The sequence below is a fragment of the Achroia grisella genome, unplaced genomic scaffold (genome assembly GCF_030625045.1).
Source record: "Achroia grisella isolate CSIRO2021 unplaced genomic scaffold, CSIRO_AGI_Agris_v1 utg778, whole genome shotgun sequence".
NCBI classification, from domain to species: Eukaryota; Metazoa; Arthropoda; class Insecta; order Lepidoptera; family Pyralidae; genus Achroia; species Achroia grisella.
The window spans coordinates 455,070-478,755 of NW_026713018.1; the positions used below are offsets into that span (position 1 = coordinate 455,070).

The following is a 23,686-nucleotide window of genomic DNA, read 5'->3' on the forward strand; positions in this document are numbered from 1 at the left end:
TAAAACAAAGTCGCTGTCGCATCTAACAAGTACATAAATAAAGAAACAAGACTTTGGCTCTGAATATATTTCAAAAATCAATTACTTGTGTTAATCAATTTATATACTCGTTCTTATTTCATAGTACTTGTTTTGATCCGAATATATACAGATACCGTAACGGTCTATTAATTATGTATTTATTATACCTAACCTAGATATTTTATTTTGACGAAACTCCGTGTAGTAGTAGTATCCGATAAGGGTATGCGAACCCTAAGTATTATTTCAAAATGACCAGTAATTTCGAAGAAATAAGCCTTTGAATTTCAAATCAACTTACCAAACGGACGCTCAAGGTTCGATTCCCGCCACCGATTTTTTTTTTTATTTTTTTTTTGTCTTTATTCTAATTTTAAATTAACTATTTTAATAATTAAATGAATTTAATCGAACAAAACGTTGTTAAGTATTCAATTAATTTTAATTTACATTACCTATTGTACTTTCTAAATTGTAAAGCAGCTAACAATTATAGTAAGATCTTATAAATAACTAACACAACAAGTAAAACATTTTAAATGTATTTTCTTTATTATTACAAATATTTTTTATGCATAATATAATAGTTAATATCTAATAAATACATAATGATCTGATAATCAAATTATAAGTACAGTCTCAAATTGAAAGTAAGAAAAACAGAAAATATAGAGAGAACTATAGGGATATAACAGAAAGATGTGAAAAATGGAGAAGGACAGTAAAAAAGTTACAAATTTAAATAATGTTGCCGCAATTTCTGTTTAAATGAATTTATTACATTATTATATATATTAGGCATACGACTAGCCTTATGACTGTTACTTTTTTTTTAATCTATACATCTATACATGTAAATAAAATTGGAGTGTCTGTTTGTAATATTGAAATAACCGTTTTTACTACTTGCATATGAATATAAATCCGGTACATACACCAAAATAACATATTTTACAAGTTTTGTCTGTCTGTCTGTCTGTTTGTTCCGGCTAATCTCTGAAATAGCTGGACCGATTTTGACGGGACTTTTTTTGGCAAGTAGCTGATGTAATAAGGAGTAACTTACGCTACTGTTATTTTAGAAAAATAAAATAAAATTTCACGCGGACGAAGTCGCTGGGGCCAGCTAGTCTATAGATATACCGAGATTTAATATTTAAGTTGCTATTATGTTGTTGACAAAATTTTACTGTAATGTTACTATTACGTTATCCTACACAATTTGTATTATTTTGGACGAATAAATAAATAAATAAATAATAATCTATACATCTATACATACAAATAAAATTGGAGTGTCTGTTTGTAATATTGAAATAACCGTTTTTTACTACATGCATATGAATATATATAAGGTACATATACCAAAATAACAATTTTTATAATTTTAGTCTGTCTGTCTGTCGGTCTGTTTGTTCCGGCTAATCTCTGAAATGGCTGGACCGATTTTGACGGTACTTCTTTTTGGCAGGTAGCTGATTTATAAGGAGTAACTTAGGTTACTTTTATTTTAGAAAAATAAAGTTTAATTCCACGCGGACGAAGTCGCGGGAACAGCTTGTTTTTAATAAAAACATCTTTTTTGTGGTACTTGAGAATGTTGAAGCCTGTTGTTTGTAATATTGAAATAACCGTTTTTTACTACTTGCATATGAATATAAATACGGTACATAATACACCAAAATAACATATTTTACAATTTTTGTCCGTCTGTCTGTTTGTTCCGGCTAATCTCTGAAATGGCTGGACCGATTTTGACGGGACTTTTTTTGGCAGGTAGCTGATGTAATAAGGCTACTACCTAGTAACTTAGGCTACTTTTATTTTAGAAAAATAAAGTTAAAAACCACGTGGACGAAGTCGCGGGAACAGCTACTGTATAATATATTAGAGATACCTACGTGTTTTTTTATTGATGACTAGCTGTACACGGGATTTCGTCCGTGTGGAATTTAACTTTATTTTTCTAAAATATAAGAAGTTAAATTCCACGCGGTACAGCTAGTTGTCGGTAGTCTAGCGATTTAGCTAGCACACTGCTTTGATTCCTGCTTGGTGGTCGAGGGTTCGATGCCTCGCACGCTGCAAACATTTGTATTCATGAGTATGATTGTTTGTAACGGTCTGGGTGTTTTCTATGTATAGATAATATATATGTATTTACGAAAAAAAAATCTTTGTATTTATATCAGTTGTCTAGTACCCATAACATAATCTTCAGCTAGCTTAACTTGGGTCTAGATGAAGCTGTGTGAATTGTCCTGAGATTACTATTATTACTATAATAAATCTTTTCAAATCAGCCGATGTTTATTTTTGCCATAATACGTGCTGTTACCATGTGATAATATTACGTACGTACTTATTAAACTATTAATTTATTATTAAATTATTAACTATTTATACTGTTTTAAATGTGATGCGTTCATTATTTATATTTCCTTTGAATTAAAGACAAATGTATATATATATATATACATTTATATAAACTTGCACACTTAGTTGATCCAGCCACGATCCGTAGATATTGCTGATTCCACTGTCTCTCTCTTTCTATCACTATCTTTGTATTCTAATATGCGATGTTGCCGTTCCGGCATGGTCTCGGCCGGAACGGCAACATCGCATATGTTGCGCGTTGTTGCCAAATGTATTCGTCGATAGTAGTAGATACCTATACGCGATATATATTTTTTCAACAATTTCCTGCAATAGTGAATCCGTATCGGCAATTTTTTTAAATGCACAAAGATTTTTTGGCTCTGAATATATTTAAAAATCATTTACTTGTGTGTTGATGAATTTATATACTAGTACATGAAGTACCTAATACTTGTTTTGATTTGAATAGGTAGCGATATTATGAATTTATTATACGTAATCTAAAGATTTTGACGAAATAAAAGTAATTAGTTATCTGTTAACCTTGACTTCATGCTGGCACCAGTATTATCAGATGATGAACATACTCTTCGAAAACTTATGTACAGCAGAAATATCGTGTTTGGACTCATTAGATAGGTCTCGATGAATAGAGTTTAAAAAACTTAAAATAAATGGTAAATTAGATATAATGTATAAATACCCCTTACGTAAAATTCAACCACTTTAAACTTAATAATAATAATAATTAGGAAAAGAGAAAAGCTATACATGTACTGAAAGTAATTGATGTCTTCCACACAATATTTTCACTATTAAACAACTCTGTTTGTTCAGTAAAAGTGTAAATACACTGGTAACCTTTAATCATATTTTATATGCAAACATTACATATACAAACCCTAAAGTTTTATTTCAGAATAGCCAGTAGTTTTGAAGAAATAAGTCTTTGAAATTGTACGTGTAACTTATATATATATACTAGTTTTTTCACCATAACAAACAACACCAATATGGCCTAATTAGTAGTTTACCTGTGTACCAATTAATAATAATAGTAATCTCAGGACAATTCACACAGCTTCATCTAGACCCAAGTTAAGCCAGCTGAAGATTATGTTATGGGTACTAGACAACTGATATAAATACAAAGATTTTTTTCGTAAATACATATATATTATCTATACATAGAAAACACCCAGACCGTTACAAACAATCCTACTCACGAATACAAATGTTTGCAGCGTGCGAGGAATCGAACCCTCGACCACCAAGCAGGAATCAAAGCAGTGTGCTAGCTAAATCGCTAGACTACCGACAACTAGCTGTACCGCGTGGAATTTAACTTCTTATATTTTAGAAAAATAAAGTGAAATTCCACACGGACGAAATCCCGTGTACAGCTAGTCATCAATAAAAAAACACGTAGGTATCTCTAATATATTATACAGTAGCTGTTCCCGCGACTTCGTCCACGTGGTTTTTAACTTTATTTTTCTAAAATAAAAGTAGCCTAAGTTACTAGGTAGTAGCCTTATTACATCAGCTACCTGCCAAAAAAAGTCCCGTCAAAATCGGTCCAGCCATTTCAGAGATTAGCCGGAACAAACAGACAGACGGACAAAAATTGTAAAATATGTTATTTTGGTGTATTATGTACCGTATTTATATTCATATGCAAGTAGTAAAAAACGGTTATTTCAATATTACAAACAACAGGCTTCAACATTCTCAAGTACCACAAAAAAGATGTTTTTATTAAAAACAAGCTGTTCCCGCGACTTCGTCCGCGTGGAATTAAACTTTATTTTTCTAAAATAAAAGTAACCTAAGTTACTCCTTATAAATCAGCTACCTGCCAAAAAGAAGTACCGTCAAAATCGGTCCAGCCATTTCAGAGATTAGCCGGAACAAACAGACCGACAGACAGACAGACTAAAATTATAAAAATTGTTATTTTGGTATATGTACCTTATATATATTCATATGCATGTAGTAAAAAACGGTTATTTCAATATTACAAACAGACACTCCAATTTTATTTATATGTATAGATGTATATATTATTATTTATTTATTTATTTATTCATCCAAAATAATACAAATTGTGTAGGATAACGTAATAGTAACATTACAGTAAAATTTTGTCAACAACATAATAGCAACTTAAATATTAAATCTCGGTATATCTATAGACTAGCTGGCCCCAGCGACTTCGTCCGCGTGAAATTTTATTTTATTTTTCTAAAATAACAGTAGCGTAAGTTACTCCTTATTACATCAGCTACTTGCCAAAAAAAGTCCCGTCAAAATCGGTCCAGCTATTTCAGAGATTAGCCGGAACAAACAGACAGACAGACAGACAAAACTTGTAAAATATGTTATTTTGGTGTATGTACCGGATTTATATTCATATGCAAGTAGTAAGAACGGTTATTTCAATATTACAAACAGACACTCCAATTTTATTTACATGTATAGATGTATAGATTAAAAAAAAAGTAACAGTCATAAGGCTAGTCGTATGCCTAATATATATAATAATGTAATAAATTCATTTAAACAGAAATTGCGGGAATATTATTTAAATTTGTAACTTTTTTACTGTCCTTCTCCTTTTTTAACATCTTTCTGTTATATCCCTATAGTTCTCTCTATATTTTCTGTTTTTCTTACTTTCAATTTGAGACTGTACTTATAATTTGATTATCGGGTCATTATGTATTTATTTATACATTTATGGGTTATATATTTATGTATGTATATTGTTATTTTTTTATAGAAATGTATATTTTGCTTTGTATTTATATATCTTTTTTTGACATTTCTTATTTATATTAGTGCACCGCCAATAATCTTTCGCTGCACCACTCATGGTTGCCTGGTAAATAACGCGGCAAGATATTAAGTCCGCCACATGTACAAATTTTTTTGTGCATTAAAGTTAAATAAATAAAAAAAATACAATACTGTTTAATGAAAATGCGTATTGTCTAGTGCTTTGAGATGTATCAAAATAAGGTCAACAAAAAAGTCCGTGATGGTATATGTCTATCTCTCAAGGATAACCAACAATAACCATTTTTTATCTTTTACATTTTACGGGAATTTTTTTTATCGTATGTTTCCCTTAAAATCATGTAAACTATGCTATTATGTCATAATCTAAAGAAATAATAATATTTTATAGTGAAATATCCACTATAAAATAGTAATGTAAGTAGCAATGTAATTCGTTACGCGCGAATCAGCTGTTATAAGGTCAAAGGTCGGTGCACCCCGCGTATTTGATAAATAGTGCTTCTCTGGATGTCTTTAAGAGAAAATGGCAGTATGTACGTGTATATGTACAAGTCCTTAAGTGTTAAGTTTTTCAAATGTACAATAAAGAATAAATATTTTTAAGTACAGTACTTACGTACATTAATATAATACCTACTTTTTACTTGTATCTATTGTCATCAAAATTAAATTATAAGTTCTTAACTTGACCACGACTATGTGACCCTCTCTTGGCGCCAAAACGAGTGAAAAAATGAACAGCATACGACGACGACGCATACCTATAGAGTGGAGCAACTGCTTATTCAGTTTTATTCAACTATTTAGTCCCTCCACCGTTACAATGAATGGAGGCGGATATTACAATGTATGTAGCATTGCGAATATAAAATATCTAGATTAGGTATAATAAATTCATAATTGATAGACCGTTACGGTATCAGAGCCAAAAAGTCTTCTTTCTTTATTTATGTACTGTTAGATGCGACATCGACTTTGTTTTATACTACACTATGTAATGATTGATATACCTATGTAAAATAAATAAAATATCTGAGGTTTGGACAAAAATTCAAAAGGTACTTTATTTTGAAAAAGTATTTTGAAAATACCTATTTTGCATTTAGTATTTGAAATACAAAACTATTTTTGTTTTTAGAGTGACATTTCTATGAATTCACTGTCGATAGCGAGCGGTGCGATGGAAAAAGATAACCGTTTATAAAAATATAATAAATAGCGCTGGACAATTAACACAGACTGATACTGAACTGATATAAATAGATATTTTTATCTTGTAAATACATATATAATATACATATAAAACACCCAGACCGATGAAATCAATCGATGACCGATGAGTACATATGTTTGCACCGTGCGAGAAATCGAACCCGCGACCATCGGATGTAAAGCGGTGTGACCACCGAGGCAGTCGAAATACATAAATAATCTTATGAATTTAATTTATTCTAATTTGTTTGTGTGCGCGGGGTGCGGTGTACGGTGCTCCCCCTGCCTCCACCGTTGCTGGAGCTTGCATGTATGGAGCATTGCGAATATAAAATATCTAGATTAGTAAATTAATAAATTCATAATTGATAGACCGTTACGGTATCTATATATATTCGGATTAAAATAAGTATCGCAGTAAGGACCAGTATATAATGTGATCAATACAATTAATTGATTTTTGAAATATATATACGGAGCCAAAAAGTCTTTGTGTATTCAAAAAATATCTAATTTGTTTGTGTGCGCGGGGTGCGGTGTACGGTGCTCCCCCTGCAACGGTGGAGTTACTATGTATGGAGCATTGCGAATATAAAATATCTACATTAGTAAATTAATAAATTCATAATTGATAGACCGTTACGGTATCTATATATATTCGGATGAAAATAAGTATCGCAGTAAGGACGAGTATATAAAGTGATCAACATAATTAATTGATTTTTGAAATATATTCAGAGCCAAAAAGTCTTTGTGTATACCAAAAATTTAGCCGTTCGGAGCCAGTCATGCACGAATTATTAGTAAAAAATGTGTCGAGTATATCGTACTATCGACGAATATATATGGCCACATCGCAAAATAGAATGCGACGTTGCCATACCGCCTGAGATATACGCGATAGGAGTCAAGTTATTCAGTGCAAAAGGTGGAATCGGCAAGTGTTTAGGTTGTGGCGTGATCAACAAAGTGCCCAAAGAGGTGTTTATATATATATATATATATATAAATAAATATACATACATATATTCAATATATTGGAAAATTTCAGAGTTAAATAGGAAAAAAAATAAAAAAAAATATTTGCTATAGGGACAGATAATGAGACCTTAGACGATTTTTAAATATTGTATGAGATTGAGCGGATCGAATGGAGAGTGGTAGAGAGTTCCAAAGGCGAATGGCTAGGACAGTGAAAGAGTTGGAATAATATGTAGAGGAGTGAGCAGGGATCGTCAGACAAAGGCTTCTGGTGCTACGCAAAGCAGAACCGGGGGATTTAGAGTGAAATAAAAAATTTGTTTTTAGATATTCTGGAGTAGAGGGATGGAAAAGAATGGTGTAAAGAAGGCATAGTATGTGAAAATTCCTGCGAAGACGAATGGGAAGCCACTTGAGTTGATTGCGAAAATTGGAAATGTGGTCATACTTACGGAGACCAAATATGAATCGTATGGACATATTTTGGAGTCGCTCAAGTTTATTTAATTGTTCTTCAGTGAGATTTACATAGCAGGAATCCGCATAATCTAGGATTGGAAGTAACAAGGAATTTGCGAGCGTAGTTTTGGTATCCACTGGTAGGAAGTTCCGCAACCTATTAATGCTTCCGACGGCTGCAAACATTTTCCGACTCAACTGTGAAATTTGTGGTGACCAAGACAAATTTTCATCAAAAAGAATTCCAAGATTTTTGACCTGAACGGAATATTTAATGTCATGGCCATCAAAGGTAACTGGTGGTAGATGATTGAAGTCTAATCTAGAAGTAAAATACGAACTTCCAATAATTATACACTGTGTTTTTTTAGGATTTAATATAAGGCCACAAGCTTTGCTCCAGTCAGATATATAGGCGAGATCCAGATTTATATCGTGAATAGCATCGCTAATATTAGGCAGATCAGCTTGTGAATAAATTTGAAGGTCATCTGCATAGAGGTGGTAGGATGAACGAAGATGAAGTGTGATAGAATTGATAAATAAAGTGAAGAGAAGAGGAGATAATACGCCACCCTGAGGTACGCCCGCAGTCGTTGTACACCAGGATGAACTAATATCATCAATACGAATACGCTGCCGGCGCCCATACAGGTAAGTACGAAACCATTCAATCACCGTTGGAGATATGTTAAGAGTACGTAGCAAACTGAGTAAGATGTCAAAGTCTACGGTATTGAACGCATTACTGAAATCCAATAATGTTAGCACTGTCAGCTGCGATTTGTCCATACCAAGTCGAATGTCATCGGTAATCTTGATCAGAGCTGTAGTCGTGCTATGACCAGGACGGAAACCAGATTGAAGAGGATTTAGAAGATTATTTGTAGAAAGGAAATTGTATATTTGTTTATGGACAAGCCGTTCTAAAACTTTGGAGAGGAATGGAAGAATGGAAATGGGTCGATAGTCTGAAAAATTCAGCGGGTTTTTGGTTTTGGAGAGAGGAATTATAAGCGCGTCTTTCCAAGAGGTCGGGAAGATGGCAGATGATATAGAAAAATTTAAGATAAAAGTAATGGTTGGAAGAATGATATCAAGGATAGGAATTATCATATCACGACTGACATTATCATTACCGATGGCATTCGACGATACAGCAAATATGTTTCTCTTAATATCACAATCGGAAAATTGAGTAAAAGAAAAGGAAGAAATATCAGGAGTTGACAAAGTGGAAAGAACATTTAGTGTGCTTAATTTATCATTGTTGTCAAAGTCAACGGAAGAACAGAAGTGCCTGTTAAGGCTTTCGAAGTCTAAATCGCAGTTTGTCAAATTTTGAGCTTTCCCAACTCCCAATGTTCTGAGAAATTTCCAGACTTTGGCTGGATCACCATTCTCTACTGATTTGTGAATGTGGCGACGTTGAGCATGCCTACAAGCCCTATTGCAGAGATTCCTTGCTTGAATGTAATATTCACGATATTTCTCAGGATTGGATCTGAACTTCGCTTTGGCCTTATTTTTTTTAACCTGCAGAGCCCTGATCTCATCTGTCAACCACGGAGCAGGGAGATGTTTAACCCGTACTGGACGAACAGGAGCATGTCGGTCGTAGAGTTCCAATAAAAGCGAGTTAAATAATCTAATTTGGTCATCCACTGATGTTGCATTGTGAATAGCCACCCAGTCCGCAGCAGACGCATCGTTACGCAATCTTACCTGATCAATGCCACAAAAACTACGCCGCATTAAGACTTTATGTTTAGGTTTAGGAGGACGGATTTTGTAAGAAAGAAAAATGAGATTGTGGTAGGAGAACGCATCTGCAGGACTCTGACCATGCCTAGCAACATGATTAAGGGAGGAGACAAACAGAAGATCTAATAGGGAAGGATTACAGTTTGGGAAGAAGTGAGTCGGCTGTAGAGGTAGAATATTCAGCTTACAGGAATCAGCAAGAGATCTAAGGCGGTTAGCACGGTAGTCAGTTTTGAGTAAACATGTGTTGAAATCGCCCATAATAATAGTATGATGAAAGGAGGGGATAAGATTTTCGAGGGTGTTTTCAAGGAAAGAGAAATAATCAATGGAAGATGAGGGACTATAAAAAACACCTAAAAGAGTTTTAGAGTGCAAGAAATCAACATTAATAAAAAGAAATTCTGGTTCTAGAGAAGGGTTGGATATATCAGAGGAGAGGATAATTTTATAAGAAATATAGTCACGAAGATAAATGGCAACTCCACCACCACCCCCTTGACACGATCATTACGAATCAGGTTAAAACCGGGCAAGGAATAGGAGACAGATGGAAGACAAGGTTTTAACCATGATTCTGAAATTAAGATAGCATGTAAATTTTCGACATTAAAAGATGTTAGAAAATCAGGAAAATGGGCCGGAATGCTTTGAGCATTAATATGCACCACATTAAAATTTTTTACAGTATTCTCAAAGTTAATATTTAAAGTCTCATTAAGGGGAATAAAATCATTATACGTAGAATTATAACTAGATGTCGAACTCGAAAATGAAGAGTAATGTTCTTCCAACATATATTTATATACTAATTATTAAAAATAATAAACAAATAACTAAATAAATATAACTTTTAAAATATTTAAATTAATTAACAATTTTTAAAATATTATCTACCTGCACATAAAGATCTCTATATTTTTACATATTAAATTTTTTCAACCTTTAATATGCATAAACAAAAACAAAAAAACAATGAACGTGCAACGGAACGTCTCTAAAGTGATTATTTTACGTACTGACAACACTAATGAACACAGACAACGACATTTAAACTTGACATGATAAACAATAACACTACACTTGACATTTAGTTGACAGTTTTGATTAGACATAAGGATTTTAATATTTTACTTATTGACATGTTTACATATAAAAGAAAACAAAATTAATTCGTAGGTAGCGTAATAATTATGAGTTTCTGAGGTAAAACCAAATTGAAAAAGTATATACTACAGTGAATCAGTAATAAAGAATACTCGACATACAATAATAACAAACAATTCTACTTTCTATGGCGTTTTGATCGAATCGTAGTGACGGCAGGGTCTTTGGCAATGACTGGGGTCGATGCAGATTGGACTGTTGAGGCCGGCAATGAGCTAATCAGCTTGCTCAGCTCACCAGAACAACTTATGCGATGCCTTGTACCATCCCCATCAGCGACGACGATGAAACCGTCATGCGACCAACAGTTTTTGATGCCAAAGTGTTGTCGAGCTGCCATGAATACACTGTGTCTGGCCGCAGTCAGAAATTCTGACATGGTGAACCCGCTGCCCTTAAGTTTAGTTTTGGCATACCATACCTCATTCCTGATGTCTAAGTCACGGAACTTCACAACTATCGGGCGAGGCTTGTCTTTCAATGTACGACCAAGACGGTGACACCGAGAGATATGTCCTGTAGTGAAGTCTCCAATATCCAGCCTGTCTATGACAACCTTCGCTACCACCTGGGCTACAGATTCCCGTTGTGACTCTGGCACTCCATGCAGCAACAACATTTTGCGTCTACTACGCATCTCCATCTGTTCTTGTTGGCGGGCAATTATTTCCACTTGCTTCTGAAGACTAGTGAGTGCAGTTGTTATAAAGCTCCGGAAAGTGACAAAGTCAGATTCAAGCGAAGGCACTGTAGCTGGTGTGTTGTTTGCCTTCAGCTGGTTTTGGAACTCAGCCATAGTCTTATTAAAGTGCTCCATCATACCCGCCATTGTAGTGTGCAGTGTCTCCATTTGAAATGATTTGAAGTGAAGAATGAAAGGAAAATTATCACAGCAGGTAGATAATAGATTAGATTTACAAATTCATGTAAATAGTATTAAAACTTTTTCTTTTAAATAATTAATAAATAAATTTAAAACAGAGAGGTGTAATTTTACGTCTGTTGTGTTTCACAGCTACCCACAAAAAAAACAAAACAATCCCCTTCCCTCCTGGCGGTTAAGGTTGGCAACCCTGAGGTCAGGGGGGAAAAGGGGATTGTTAGTAATGTGGATTGATGATCTCATTGCTAGCAATGTACCATGTCAGTTTGACCTCCACGCGGTTCCCCCTGGAAACCATCGTGATAAATTCTTGGTGAATGTGTCACGATGGGCTAACTGACCTGACCTCATGCTCATCTTATCATCCTCCACTGGTGTCCCGCCAGCGTAAACCGTTAGCGCAGGCGAGTGCACCATTCCATTGTCATTGATAAAAAAAAAAAACCCTGAGGTCAATCAACCCATGCACGTGGGCGTCTATTGAAAGGAACGGGGAATTTCTGGTCCCTTGTTTTTGGTGGGTATTTTTTTTTAGTTGAGTAATATAATTATATAGGTTCCTAAGTAGATTTAGCCCACGGCCTCACGAATTAACGATCCACTGCCAAAAAGTCCCGTCAAAATCGGTCCAGCCATTTCAGAGATTAGTCGCAACAGACAGACAAAAATTGTAAAAAAAAATATTTTGGTGTACGTACCGTATTAATATTCATATGCATGTAGTAAAAAACGGTTATTTCAATATTACAAACAGACACTCCAATTTTATTTATATGTATAGATAAATAAAATCATATTAACTTTAAACTCAAAATAGTGCAACCTCAATATAACAAAGGAATATAAAAACATTCCTTATATGAAGTAAATTGTTACAATTAGATTGCGTTGATCTATCATTTTATTATTAGTCATTCACCACAACATTACATACTCATGTTTTTATAGCAAACAACTTCTATTCATAAAGGAAAACACATTTTTATTGTATTACTGTAGGTACGTGTTAAAAAATATGGTATAAAAACAAATATGATCGAGCGCAGTTGTCAGTACTGGCACGGTACACTCGACGGAAAGTTATGTGTCAACGATATTGCTTTGTTTCCTGTCTTCTATTATTCCTATCAGATTGCTTTTGTAGACATATATCAAATAAAAATTGTATTCAACTTAGATGCTGTTTTACCCAAAAACCCTCACAAATTGGTAGCAGAGCGTGGTTAATAATAAAATGGCATCTGCGTCGAGTTTCCGCAATATAGAACCTTTAAACAAAGAAAATTACGATACTTGGAGCCTACAAGCGCAGGCCGTATTGATCAAAAATGATTACTGGGATATCGTAAGTGGCGCAAAAACATTGTCACCCAGTGCTGATGCAGCAGCAACGACGGAATTTAATAGAGAGGACTTAAAGGCAAGAGCTGAAATTCTACTTTTATTATCACCGTCGGAATTAAAACAAATCAAAGCCTGCATGACATCCAAAGCTGTTTGGGGCAAATTAAAATCAATATATCAGAGCGCCGGACCAGCAAGAAAAGCGACCTTGCTGAAACAACTGGTTCTAAAGCGTATGAATGTTGGAGAAGATATTCGCGATCACATAAATAACTTCATGGACATCGTGGATAAACTCGCTGACATGGAGATCAAAATACCTCCAGAGTTACTCAGCATTATGTTACTGTATAGTCTACCAGCAACATTTGATAACTTCAGAATAGCCATAGAGTCACGGGATTCATTACCAAACCCCGAAGACCTGAAGGTAAAAATATTGGAAGAATATCAGGCCAGGAGCGGTAATGAACAAGGCCAAAGCTCTGAAGCATATCATCTTAAAAATAAGAAACAAAAATACTGCAAGAATTGCAAGAAAAAGGGCCACACCACCGAAGCATGTTGGGGAAAGAAGAAAGGTGGCAAAGAGAGAGACAACGGCAAACAACACAAAAAATTCAATGTTTGCCTTAGCACCGTAGAACAAGACACTAGTGAAAATACATGGTGCCTGGACAGCGGCTGTTCATCTCATATTTGCAACAATAAATCATTTTTTTCTAAATTGACCCCAGGCAGCGGCACATTAAGATTAGCGTCAAGTAAGCACAGCAGTGGAATTCAAGGTAAAGGAATAGTAACCGTAAATTCAAATAATCAAGGTTACAATTTGAATAATACATTGTATGTTCCGGATGTATCAATAAATCTATTGTCAGTAAGTAAGATAACTGACAGAGGAAATAAAGTCGTTTTTGAAAAAGACAAAGCCTACGTCATTGAGAAAAGTGGCGCGGTGGCAATTACAGCGCAAAGAAGAAATGAGCTGTATTACATCGAATTTGACAAGAATGAGACTGCGCATTACACACCAAAAATAAGCACAGACGTCATGGAATAGCATCGCAAACTCGGCCATATAAACGAAAAAGATTTAAATACCAAACGTTAGAAACATGTGAGACCTGCATAAAAGGAAAATTGACGAGACAACCATTCAATCGATATGACGAATTATATACAACGGAACCATTAGAAATAATTCATAGCGATGTTTGTGGACCATTCGAACACGAAACATTGGCAGGTTCGAAATATTATGTCACTTTTATAGACGACAATACTCGATACTGTCATGTCTATTTTATAAAAAGGAAAAGTGACGTATTACAAATTTTCAAACAATATAAAAGTGAAGTTGAAACATTTCATAATAAAAGGATAAAATATTTACAGTCAGACAACGGTACTGAATATCGCAACAAAGAGTTTGACGATTTCCTTAAATCGCATGGTATCCAAAGGAGGCTAACAACTGTTTATACTCCACAACAAAATGGAATTAGCGAGAGAAAAAATAGATCGTTATTGGACAAAGCCAGGTGCCTAATGATTGAATCAAAAGTACCTATGAAACTTTGGGCAGAGGCCATATCTACTGCAAATTACCTGATTAATCGTAGCCCCTCTGAATCATTAAAAGGTGATATAACATTTAGGAAATGGTTAGGTAAGACACCTTCTGGCACTCATCTCAACATCTTTGGCAGGATGACCTTCGTCTTAAAAAAGAATAGACGAGGAAAATTTACTCAAAATACCAAAGAGGGTGTGTTTGTAGGGTACTCCTTGACCAGCAAAGCCTATAGAGTATATATACCTAAAGATAATGATGTGGTAACTAGCAGAGATGTAAAAATAATAAATAAAATGTATTATGAAGAAAATGTTGAAAATTATAATAACCTTTTGAACGATGACAAACAAATTTCACAAACTCCTAGAACAGAATGTCAAATAAGAGACAACATGTATAAGAAAAATAATAATTTAAATACACAACAAATAGAAATTGAATTTACAGAGAATAAAAATTATTTACAAAGTTCAAATAATCCGGATCACACCGATTTAACAGAAAATGTAGATTCTCACGATGAAACAACAGGAACTGTAGAAAGACCTGTGAATGGGAGGCCACAAAGAGACCGCCGGCCACCGGAGTGGACCAAGGATTACACATTAAATGAAACGAATGAAAGTATACTATTCTCTGAATTTTCTTATTTGACTGATGGAAGTGAAACTGATGAATACTGGCATGATGCGATAAAAGCTGAAATTAGAGCACATGTTAAGAATGAAACCTGGAAAATAGAGGAAAAGAAAGAGAACATGAATGAAGTAGATTACAAAATGGTTTTAAGAAATAAAATTGGGCCAGATAATAAAATTAGTAGAAAAGCCAGACTTGTAGCACGGGGTTTCACTCAACGACCAGGCGTTGATTACAATGAAACGTATGCACCCGTCGCAAAATTAAGTTCAATCAGATCGGTTATCGGAATAGCTATGGAACAAGGTCTAAAGTTAAACCAAATGGACGTAACCACAGCCTACCTAAATGGTGAACTAGAAGAATATATTATAATGAAATATCCTGACTATTTAGAAGAGTACTTAACAGAAATACTGGTTGATGAGAGTGAAAAAGATGATCTGACTTTATACAATAAAACAATGAATATGTTAATGGACATAAAAAACATACCAAAAGGGAAAGTTTGTCGTCTTATTAAAGCTCTATATGGACTTAAGCAATTGGGGAGGCAATGGCATAAAAAACTCGACATGGAATTGAAAAATGTAGGGTTTAAATCATCAAATGCCGATCCCTGTCTATACATACAGGAGAAAAGAGGAGAAAAAATAATCATTGCTATTTATGTCGATGATTTATTAATCGCTTACTCAAGTCCCGTTATTCTAAAAGAAGTTAAAGACCTTTTAATTTTAAAATTCGAACTCAAAGATTTAGGTCAACCGAAACGACTGATTGGTATAGATATAACTTATGAAAATAATACAATAAAATTAAACCAAGAAAGATTCATTGAGGATGTTCTCAGAACATACAAAATGGAAGATTGTAAGCCTGCATCGACACCCATAGAGCCAGGCTTTATACTACAAAAGGCAGAAGAATATGAAAAGAAAAATATCCCATATAAAAATTTAATAGGTTCCCCCTTATGTACTTGGCAGTAGCTACTCGTCCCGATATCATGTTTGCCATTAGCTACTTATCCCAGTTTAATGATTGTTATGGAGAGGAGCATTTCAAGAGCGCAAAAAGAGTAATGCGTTATTTGAAAAAGACAAAAAACGTTGGCCTAACTTTTAGAAAAACTGGAGAAGATTTATATGGTATGGCGGACGCAGATTGGGGCGCATGTAAGATTGATAGAAAATCTTTTTCAGGTTACTGTTTCAAGTATGCTGGGACAGCCATAAGCTGGATGTCTAAGAAGCAGAGGAGTGTCGCTTTGTCTACAGCAGAGGCGGAATATACAGCCCTGACTGAAGCTGCGAAGGAAGCTATTCAACTAAAGGGTACATATAAAGATCTCGGTACAAACTATAATAACATAACAATTTTTAACGACAATCAAGCCGCCCTCAAACTTAGCCAAAATGCTATGGTGACTTCAAAGTCAAAGCACATTGATTTAAAGCTACATTTTATCAGAGACTTTATAGAAGACGGTACAATTGTAGTCAAATATCTACCTACTGATGAAATGGAAGCAGATATGTTAACAAAGGCTTTAGCTGGACCGCGACTGGAGACATTGAGAAGAAGTTTGGGGTTAACTTAACCACGACATACACCGTGAAGAGGAGTGTCAGTACTGGCACGGTACACTCGATGGAAAGTTATGTGTCAACGATATTGCTTTGTTTCCTGTCTTCTATTATTCCTATCAGATTGCTTTTGTAGACATATATCAAATAAAAATTATAGCAGTGATGGCTGGCTCATTTTTTTTGCCTAAATTCACGAACATACACAATTTTTTATGTCACACATATGTGACTGACATGGTGACCTATATTAAAACTTTTTTCTCAACAAGACGTGTCATTTTTTTTTTGTTCTGTTTATCCTTTATCGGAAAGGCAAACTGAACTGCGGCCATACAGCCATGTCTTCATGTAGATACAACAAGTATTAACTTATTGTTTTGGACACAGCGCCTTCTACCAAATGCGTATGTCAGACATATATGTATGTCTGACATGGCTCATATAGAACTTCTTAGCGTCAGACACATATTTTCTAGAGATGTGCTAACTCGTAATAAACATGACTCGAGTTAAATCGAGTTGAAATTCAGGTAACTCGAGTTGACTTGAGTTACCTGGAATAAACAGTTTTTTTTTTAATTTTTCGAAAGCCGGGGTGGCTAGCTAAAGCTAGTATCTTATAAAATTCTCGTGTCATAATAGTTACCATACTCCTCCGAAATGGCTTGACCGATTTTGATGAAATTTTATATGCTTATTCAGTAGGTCTGTGAACCGGCTATCTATATTTTATACTCCTAACTGATAAAGGTTGTCAACCCCTAACATTTTTTTTATTTTTGGTCAATTTTTTTTACCTTTTGTAATGTGGCATAAAATACATACAACTTCTACTCGTACATAAACCACGTTTTTTTTATTTTTTTGTACTACGATGGTGGCAATCAAGCATACGGCCCATCTGATGGTAAATGGTTACCGTAGCGTATGAAGGCCTGAAACACCAGGGGTTTTTTATTTTTTAACAGCGATTTTAATTTAAATGTCAAAACATCGTTTGCGGGGTCAGCTAGATATTTTCTTAGTATATATGGATGTTTGTTATTCTTTCACGCAAAAACTACTGAACGTATTTTGATGATACTTTTTTTCTTATACATCAGAATAACACATAGGCTATAATTTCACGCGTGTGAAATCGCGGGCGCAGTTAGTATAAATAGTTTTATGTTTGGAGTCCTCTCTGATCGATCTCCCGTCCAATTCAAACGGGGATCGATATTACGATGGCCTGAGCCGAGGTTCGAACCCCTAGGGGTGCCCTCAGACTAAAGTCGTATCCGTCAGGCGGGAGTTGGCCTTCAGCCGCTCCATAAGTCCTTCCGCGGGTTTGGAGTGCCATCTGCACTCGCTCCCTATCGTCCGGTGAAGCTGTAAAGGCCAGCTGCGGCCAACAGCATTAGAGTAGTCCGAAACAAAAATGTATAGACTTTTCAGTTTGATTTTTTTTTTATTTATTTATTCATTTATTTCAGGCAACTAGGCCCATATTATAAATACCTTATAGACTAACATACATATATGTATAATATTTAAAAACTAATACAATAATATTGTCTGTGTGATCACGGCACTTTTTGTTTTATATATATATATATATATCTCCAAATAGAAAGTTTCTTGTTAGTTCTTCTCATCTCGAAATCATTCCGAAATGACGGTAGATTTGACATATCATAAGAGTCTGTAATAGACCTACATGAATTATCATAGGTGTTGTAATTTTGCAGAGATTTCTTCGACGCTTGCGATGGTTTATTCACGAATTATTCATGGGAGGAGTCCGACGTGAGGTCGAGTGTGGTGGCGGCTGGTGATCGCGTTACAGACCTCTACATCGGCATAGACGTGTGGGGCAGGAACTTCTACGGGGGCGGACAGTTCAATGTACAGCAGGTACACACAAATCGAACGGTTTTTCTCCATCCAGTTAATACGGACATTATAGTGTTCACTTATTTGTTATTTAAGTCTTGTATCTCCTAGTAGGGCCCTCACAGGACACTGCAAGTTGAATAAACATGTGGCTTACCTAAGCCTATGCACGACAAAAATCTGCAGATTCTGCCAAACTGAAGAGGAAACGCCACTACACATCCTATGTGGTTGTAGCCCACTCATGCGTAAACGAAATATCTCCCTTGGGAAATTTACACTCTCTCCCGAGGAGATGAAAACCATCGCTCCTAAGAATATCCTTCAATTCTTGTCCCCTATTTTTTTTATTTTTATATTGCCTGAAAAGTGGTTACAGGATTTTAAAAATTTTAATTTTTGAATCACACTTTTCACCAGAATCTGGTATGCAAAATTAACAGTGTCCATTTGCTATCTATATAAGAGAGAGATACATTTTTTGTTCTTCAGTATTAAATTTCTGGGTTAAATCATCGATTCCTTCATGAATTAAAATAATCATCGACAGAATAAAAAGATTTATTAATCAGACATCTTTTTAACTCTGTTTTGAACAAATTTATCGGTAGTCTTTTTATTTCATCATCAGGACCGTCTTTCACCTGTTAGAGGCCCTGGGTAATAAAGCAAACAAAGTAATAAGGCACTGTTTTGTTCGAATAATAACAATTTTTTATTTCACTTTCTTCAGATCTGACTTCATCTCTAAAGAGAGATGCACCTTGCCAAAACAAAATTTTAAATGACTTTCAGGCAAGAGTAGAGTAGCTATCGGTTATCGTTTGGTAATGGAATAGGGACTACACTAGACTAGGGGGCCCCAATTCATCGCGGGCCCTAGGTACGTGCCCAGTGTGCCTAGTGGGGAAGAAGGCCCTGTTCATCATGCAACTTATATTCTATTCCTGCAATTTTAGGCCATAGAAGTGGCGTATACCTATGGATGCTCATTGGCAATTTTCGCTCCGGCCTGGACCCATGAGGCGATGAGTCAAGACCCGAAAGATTTCAATTCTGTCGCATTATCTGATGAGTTGGAGGTCTACGATCAGTTCCTGTTGAGGGACCGCGCCCTGTGGGGCAGCATTTGGCCGTTCCTAAACACGAGATTGCCTTGCACGTTGCCATTCCAGACTTCCTTCTGTAGAGGTCAAGGAAAAAAAAGAAGATTGTACGGAGAGGTATGTAACGCAAGTTAACTGTATATGTAATTGACATTTCTTGAATAGTAATAACCCTGGACAATTCATACAGCATGATCTAGATCAGAGAACTCTTGTGTTTCGTAGACCCCTTGCCACATTTTTCGGTTTTGGGTACACCCCCAATCCTTACCAGGTATTGATTTTTTGGTAATTTCTAACTGTAGTAAAGTTTAGTGTTAAAAACAAAGTAAAAACAACAGGATGGCCGCTGTCGTAGACCTCTTGCAGTTTGTCATAGACCCCTGGGGGTCGATATAGACCACTTTGGGAATCAATGATCTAAGCTAAGCAGAGCTAAAAATATTATTAAAGTAAACAACACGTAGACATTAATAAAATTGTAATACAAGAAGTAGAGTGACGATTGACGTCAAAATATTATAAACTTACCATTGAGGTTACATGTTACAGCACTACCATTTGAACAAACACACATAGAAGTATAGTCTATGACCATAGATCCTTAAATGTTGAAACTTATAATTTAAATTAATTATGATCCAATTTCGACCATTGGGCGATGACTTTTTTTTTTAAATGATAATGTAATGGTTCACCCTCCTGCGCTAACGGTTTACGCTGGCGGGGCACCAGTGCAGAATGATAAGATAAACATGAAGTCAGATCAGTTAGCCCAACGTGACAAATTCACCGCGAATGTATCACGATGGTTCCCAGGTGGAACCGCGTGGAGGTCGATCTGACATGGTACATTGCTAGCAATGGCACCATTAGTCCACATTACTAACATTCCACGTCCCCCCGGACGATGACATTAGTAGGCAAGATTACAAATTGCACTATCACATCTCGCTTTAAACATTTTTGCATTGTATTTCAATGATACTTTATTCGTCACAGGTGATATGCCCTGTACCATGGTATAATTTACGACACATGCAGTACCAGCCCAACTCAAATCACGGCCCTCACGGCTACCTCCTCCTGTCCTCACCTGACGACGTCCACACCATCTCACAGAAATTTACAGTTAGAGATGCAACAGGCATAATAAAGTACCAAGAATCATTCCTGAACAGTCGTCAACAGTTGCATTCTTTCAAAATTAGTAGCGAAACAAATAATTTTGACGAATTTATTGCTATTGAGCAATCTTATGAGGAAACTGTTCCAGAAAGGTTTAAACGTGACTTGAAACATCTCGAATCAGACACAAAAGCTGAAGATAATGCGCTAGAGGATACCGCTAGAAAAAGAGACGAAGCAGTTGACAATCTGTCAGCAGATCTCGCGGTGAGAGGCGAAATAGATGACAATTTGGTATCAGATCCCGTAACGAGAATCGAAGCAGATAACAATCTGATATCAAAACACATAGCGCGACGAGAAAAAGATGGCAATCTGGCTTTAGATCCCGGAATGACACCCGAAAGAAATGATAGTTTGGCATCAGATACCCTGGTGATACGCGAAGGAGATTATAAACGGCGTGAACTAGATGATAAAATCTTATCAGGTACGAGTCTGTCGAGATACACGGGACTGTCGAAGCCATATACGTTAGCATATGTTCCTGATGAGCTGGAGTGTCTCGAAGTGTGCTTAGAAGATAGTTTTATTGGAGGGTCATGCCTGAAAGTGAATCCTTCAGACAAATTGTCGCCCGAGCACAGAACGACGAGGATCTCCCATTGCGATTTCTATTGTCAGGACACGTTAATCATTTGCGTGGTTACGAAGACCTTGATCGAAAATGAAGATCAGTTCTTGAATATAAAGCTGCATGCGAAGAACTCGACGGGTGAGGACCTGAAGGTGGTGTTAGTAGGTAGGGACTCGCCAGGCCAGAGCTCTACCAGCCAGACCACCTCGGGTATCTGCAACGTGTACCCGCTGAACGTAACCAGCAGCCAGTTCCAGGACCTGCAGAAGTACCTACTGCTGAAGGAGTCCGGATTCTATATTTCGGTGGAGAATTCTTATGGATGGAAAATAAGGTCTGTATTTTTTTCTATTTATTGACATTGTAATCGACCTGATCGAAGTTGACCCTCGTCGTTTCTATACATGGACGTCCATGGATGCTATGTGTTGCCATTTCTGAAGACTACATTCCTGTCTCTGTAACCTATAATTTGACTATTAATACTGCTTTACCGTTATGGGTAGCAGATTCGAGACCTGTATTAAATTAACAGCAAGATACAAAAACTCACTATATTGAGATATAATTGTATTCTATTATAATATTAATAGCGAAAGTTTGTAAGTATGGATGTTTTTGATTAAACTTTACATTAACATAGCTTATGCATCAGAAGAACATCTAGGAAACCGCGGGCAGAGCTACATATATGTATAATTTTGCGGTTCCTTAAATGAATGTGTTTTTATTAATGACTAGCTATTCCTGCGACTTTGCCCGCGTGGAATTTAACTTTATTTTTCTAAAATTTTTTTTATATTTTTATAAAATAAAAGTAGCCTTAGTTACTACTTATTACATCAGCTACCTGTCAAAAAAAGTCCCGTCATAATCGGTCCAGCCATTTCAGAGATTAACCGAAATATATAGATCGACAGACAGACAGACAAAAATTGTAAAAAAAAATTATATTCATATGCATGTAACGGTTATTTCAATATTACAAACAGACACTCCAATTTTATTTATATGTATTCATATACGCTGGCGGGGCACCAGTGGATATTAAAATGTGGATGAAATCAGGTCAGTCATTGTGGTGAATTCATCAGGAATTGTCCAAGTTTCAATGGAAATTTGGGTGGAACTCGAGCCGGTATGCCATTCCTCGACTTTCCACTAATGTATGCTCCTACCTGACAGGTACTACGAGGTCCCTGCTGCAGGGATGCTGGTAACGTCTGTGAACTGCCGCACCGGCATGTCCGAGGGGGGCATCCTGCTCGGGTACCTTGGCCTCTGCCACCGGTCATAGGTGAGCGTTCCGGTCAGGTCGTCATACACCATGGTGGTTTCCAGGCGAGACGTGGAGAAACTGTTAGGGTACTTGGTTGATTGTTGGTAATAGGCTCTATTACTAACAATTTTTCGCCTCCGGCAAACGCTACAGTCGCAGAATCATTTGAAAATATCATGTTATAATCTTATTTTAGTCTTAATAATATTACTAGCTCTTTCCCGCGGCTTCGCTCGCGTTAATTTATCCCCTTAGGGCTAGAATTTATCAAAATCCTTTCTTAAGGGATGCCTACGTCATAGTAGCTTTATGCATGCAAAGTCTCACCCCGATCGGTTTAAGATTGACAAACTTTCATCCTATATTTTATCCCCTTGGGAGTAGAATTAATTAAAATCCTTTCTTAGCGGATGCCTACGTCATAATATCTACCTGCATTCCAAATTTCAGCCCGATCCGTCCAGTGGTTTGGGCTGTCCGTTGATAGATCACTATGTCAGTCAGTCAGTTCCCTTTGAGTTATATATATTTATAGTAGATAGATAAACACGAAAGTTTGTGAGTATGGATGTTTGTTACTCTTCCACGCAAAAACTACTGAACGGATTTTGATGTAACTTTACAGTAATATAGCTTATACATCAGAATAACACATAGGCTATAATTTAAAGAGATATTATGTAAATATAGCGAAATATAATGATAAATGTCAAGTAAGTGTGAAGCAGACGAAGCTGCGCGAGTCAGCTAGTATTGGTATTAAAACATATGCATTTATAAATAAAATATTACTGTATTATTAATGTAAATTATTTTTATAAATTACTATAAAGTGT

General features: G+C 35.7%; 2 protein-coding genes across 3 annotated transcripts in view; one reads left to right on the forward strand and one right to left on the reverse strand.

Annotated features, from left to right (window-relative positions):
• LOC131850628 (ecdysone oxidase-like) overlaps positions 1-23,686 on the forward strand; it is a 67,009-nt gene that overhangs the window by 17,078 nt on the left and 26,245 nt on the right. The window contains exons 5-8 of one of the 2 annotated variants that reach the window (XM_059200923.1): positions 18,556-18,721; positions 19,660-19,923; positions 20,809-21,905; positions 22,757-22,868. In XM_059200923.1, coding sequence (XP_059056906.1) covers positions 18,556-18,721; positions 19,660-19,923; positions 20,809-21,905; positions 22,757-22,868 — 1,639 coding nt within the window. Of the gene's footprint in view, positions 1-18,555; positions 18,722-19,659; positions 19,924-20,808; positions 21,906-22,756; positions 22,869-23,686 lie in introns of those variants that run through there. The other variant, XM_059200924.1, reaches the window with a different exon arrangement.
• LOC131850634 (uncharacterized) lies at positions 10,728-11,729 on the reverse strand. Its single transcript, XM_059200935.1, has one exon. The coding sequence runs from the start codon at positions 11,636-11,638 to the stop codon at positions 10,907-10,909; it is 732 nt and encodes a 243-aa protein (XP_059056918.1). The 5' UTR covers positions 11,639-11,729; the 3' UTR covers positions 10,728-10,906.

Bases quoted from the DNA above. Each gene is read 5' to 3' on its own strand.
- LOC131850634 (XM_059200935.1), bottom strand. From the start codon at position 11,638: ATGGAGACACTGCACACTACAATGGCGGGTATGATGGAGCACTTTAAT.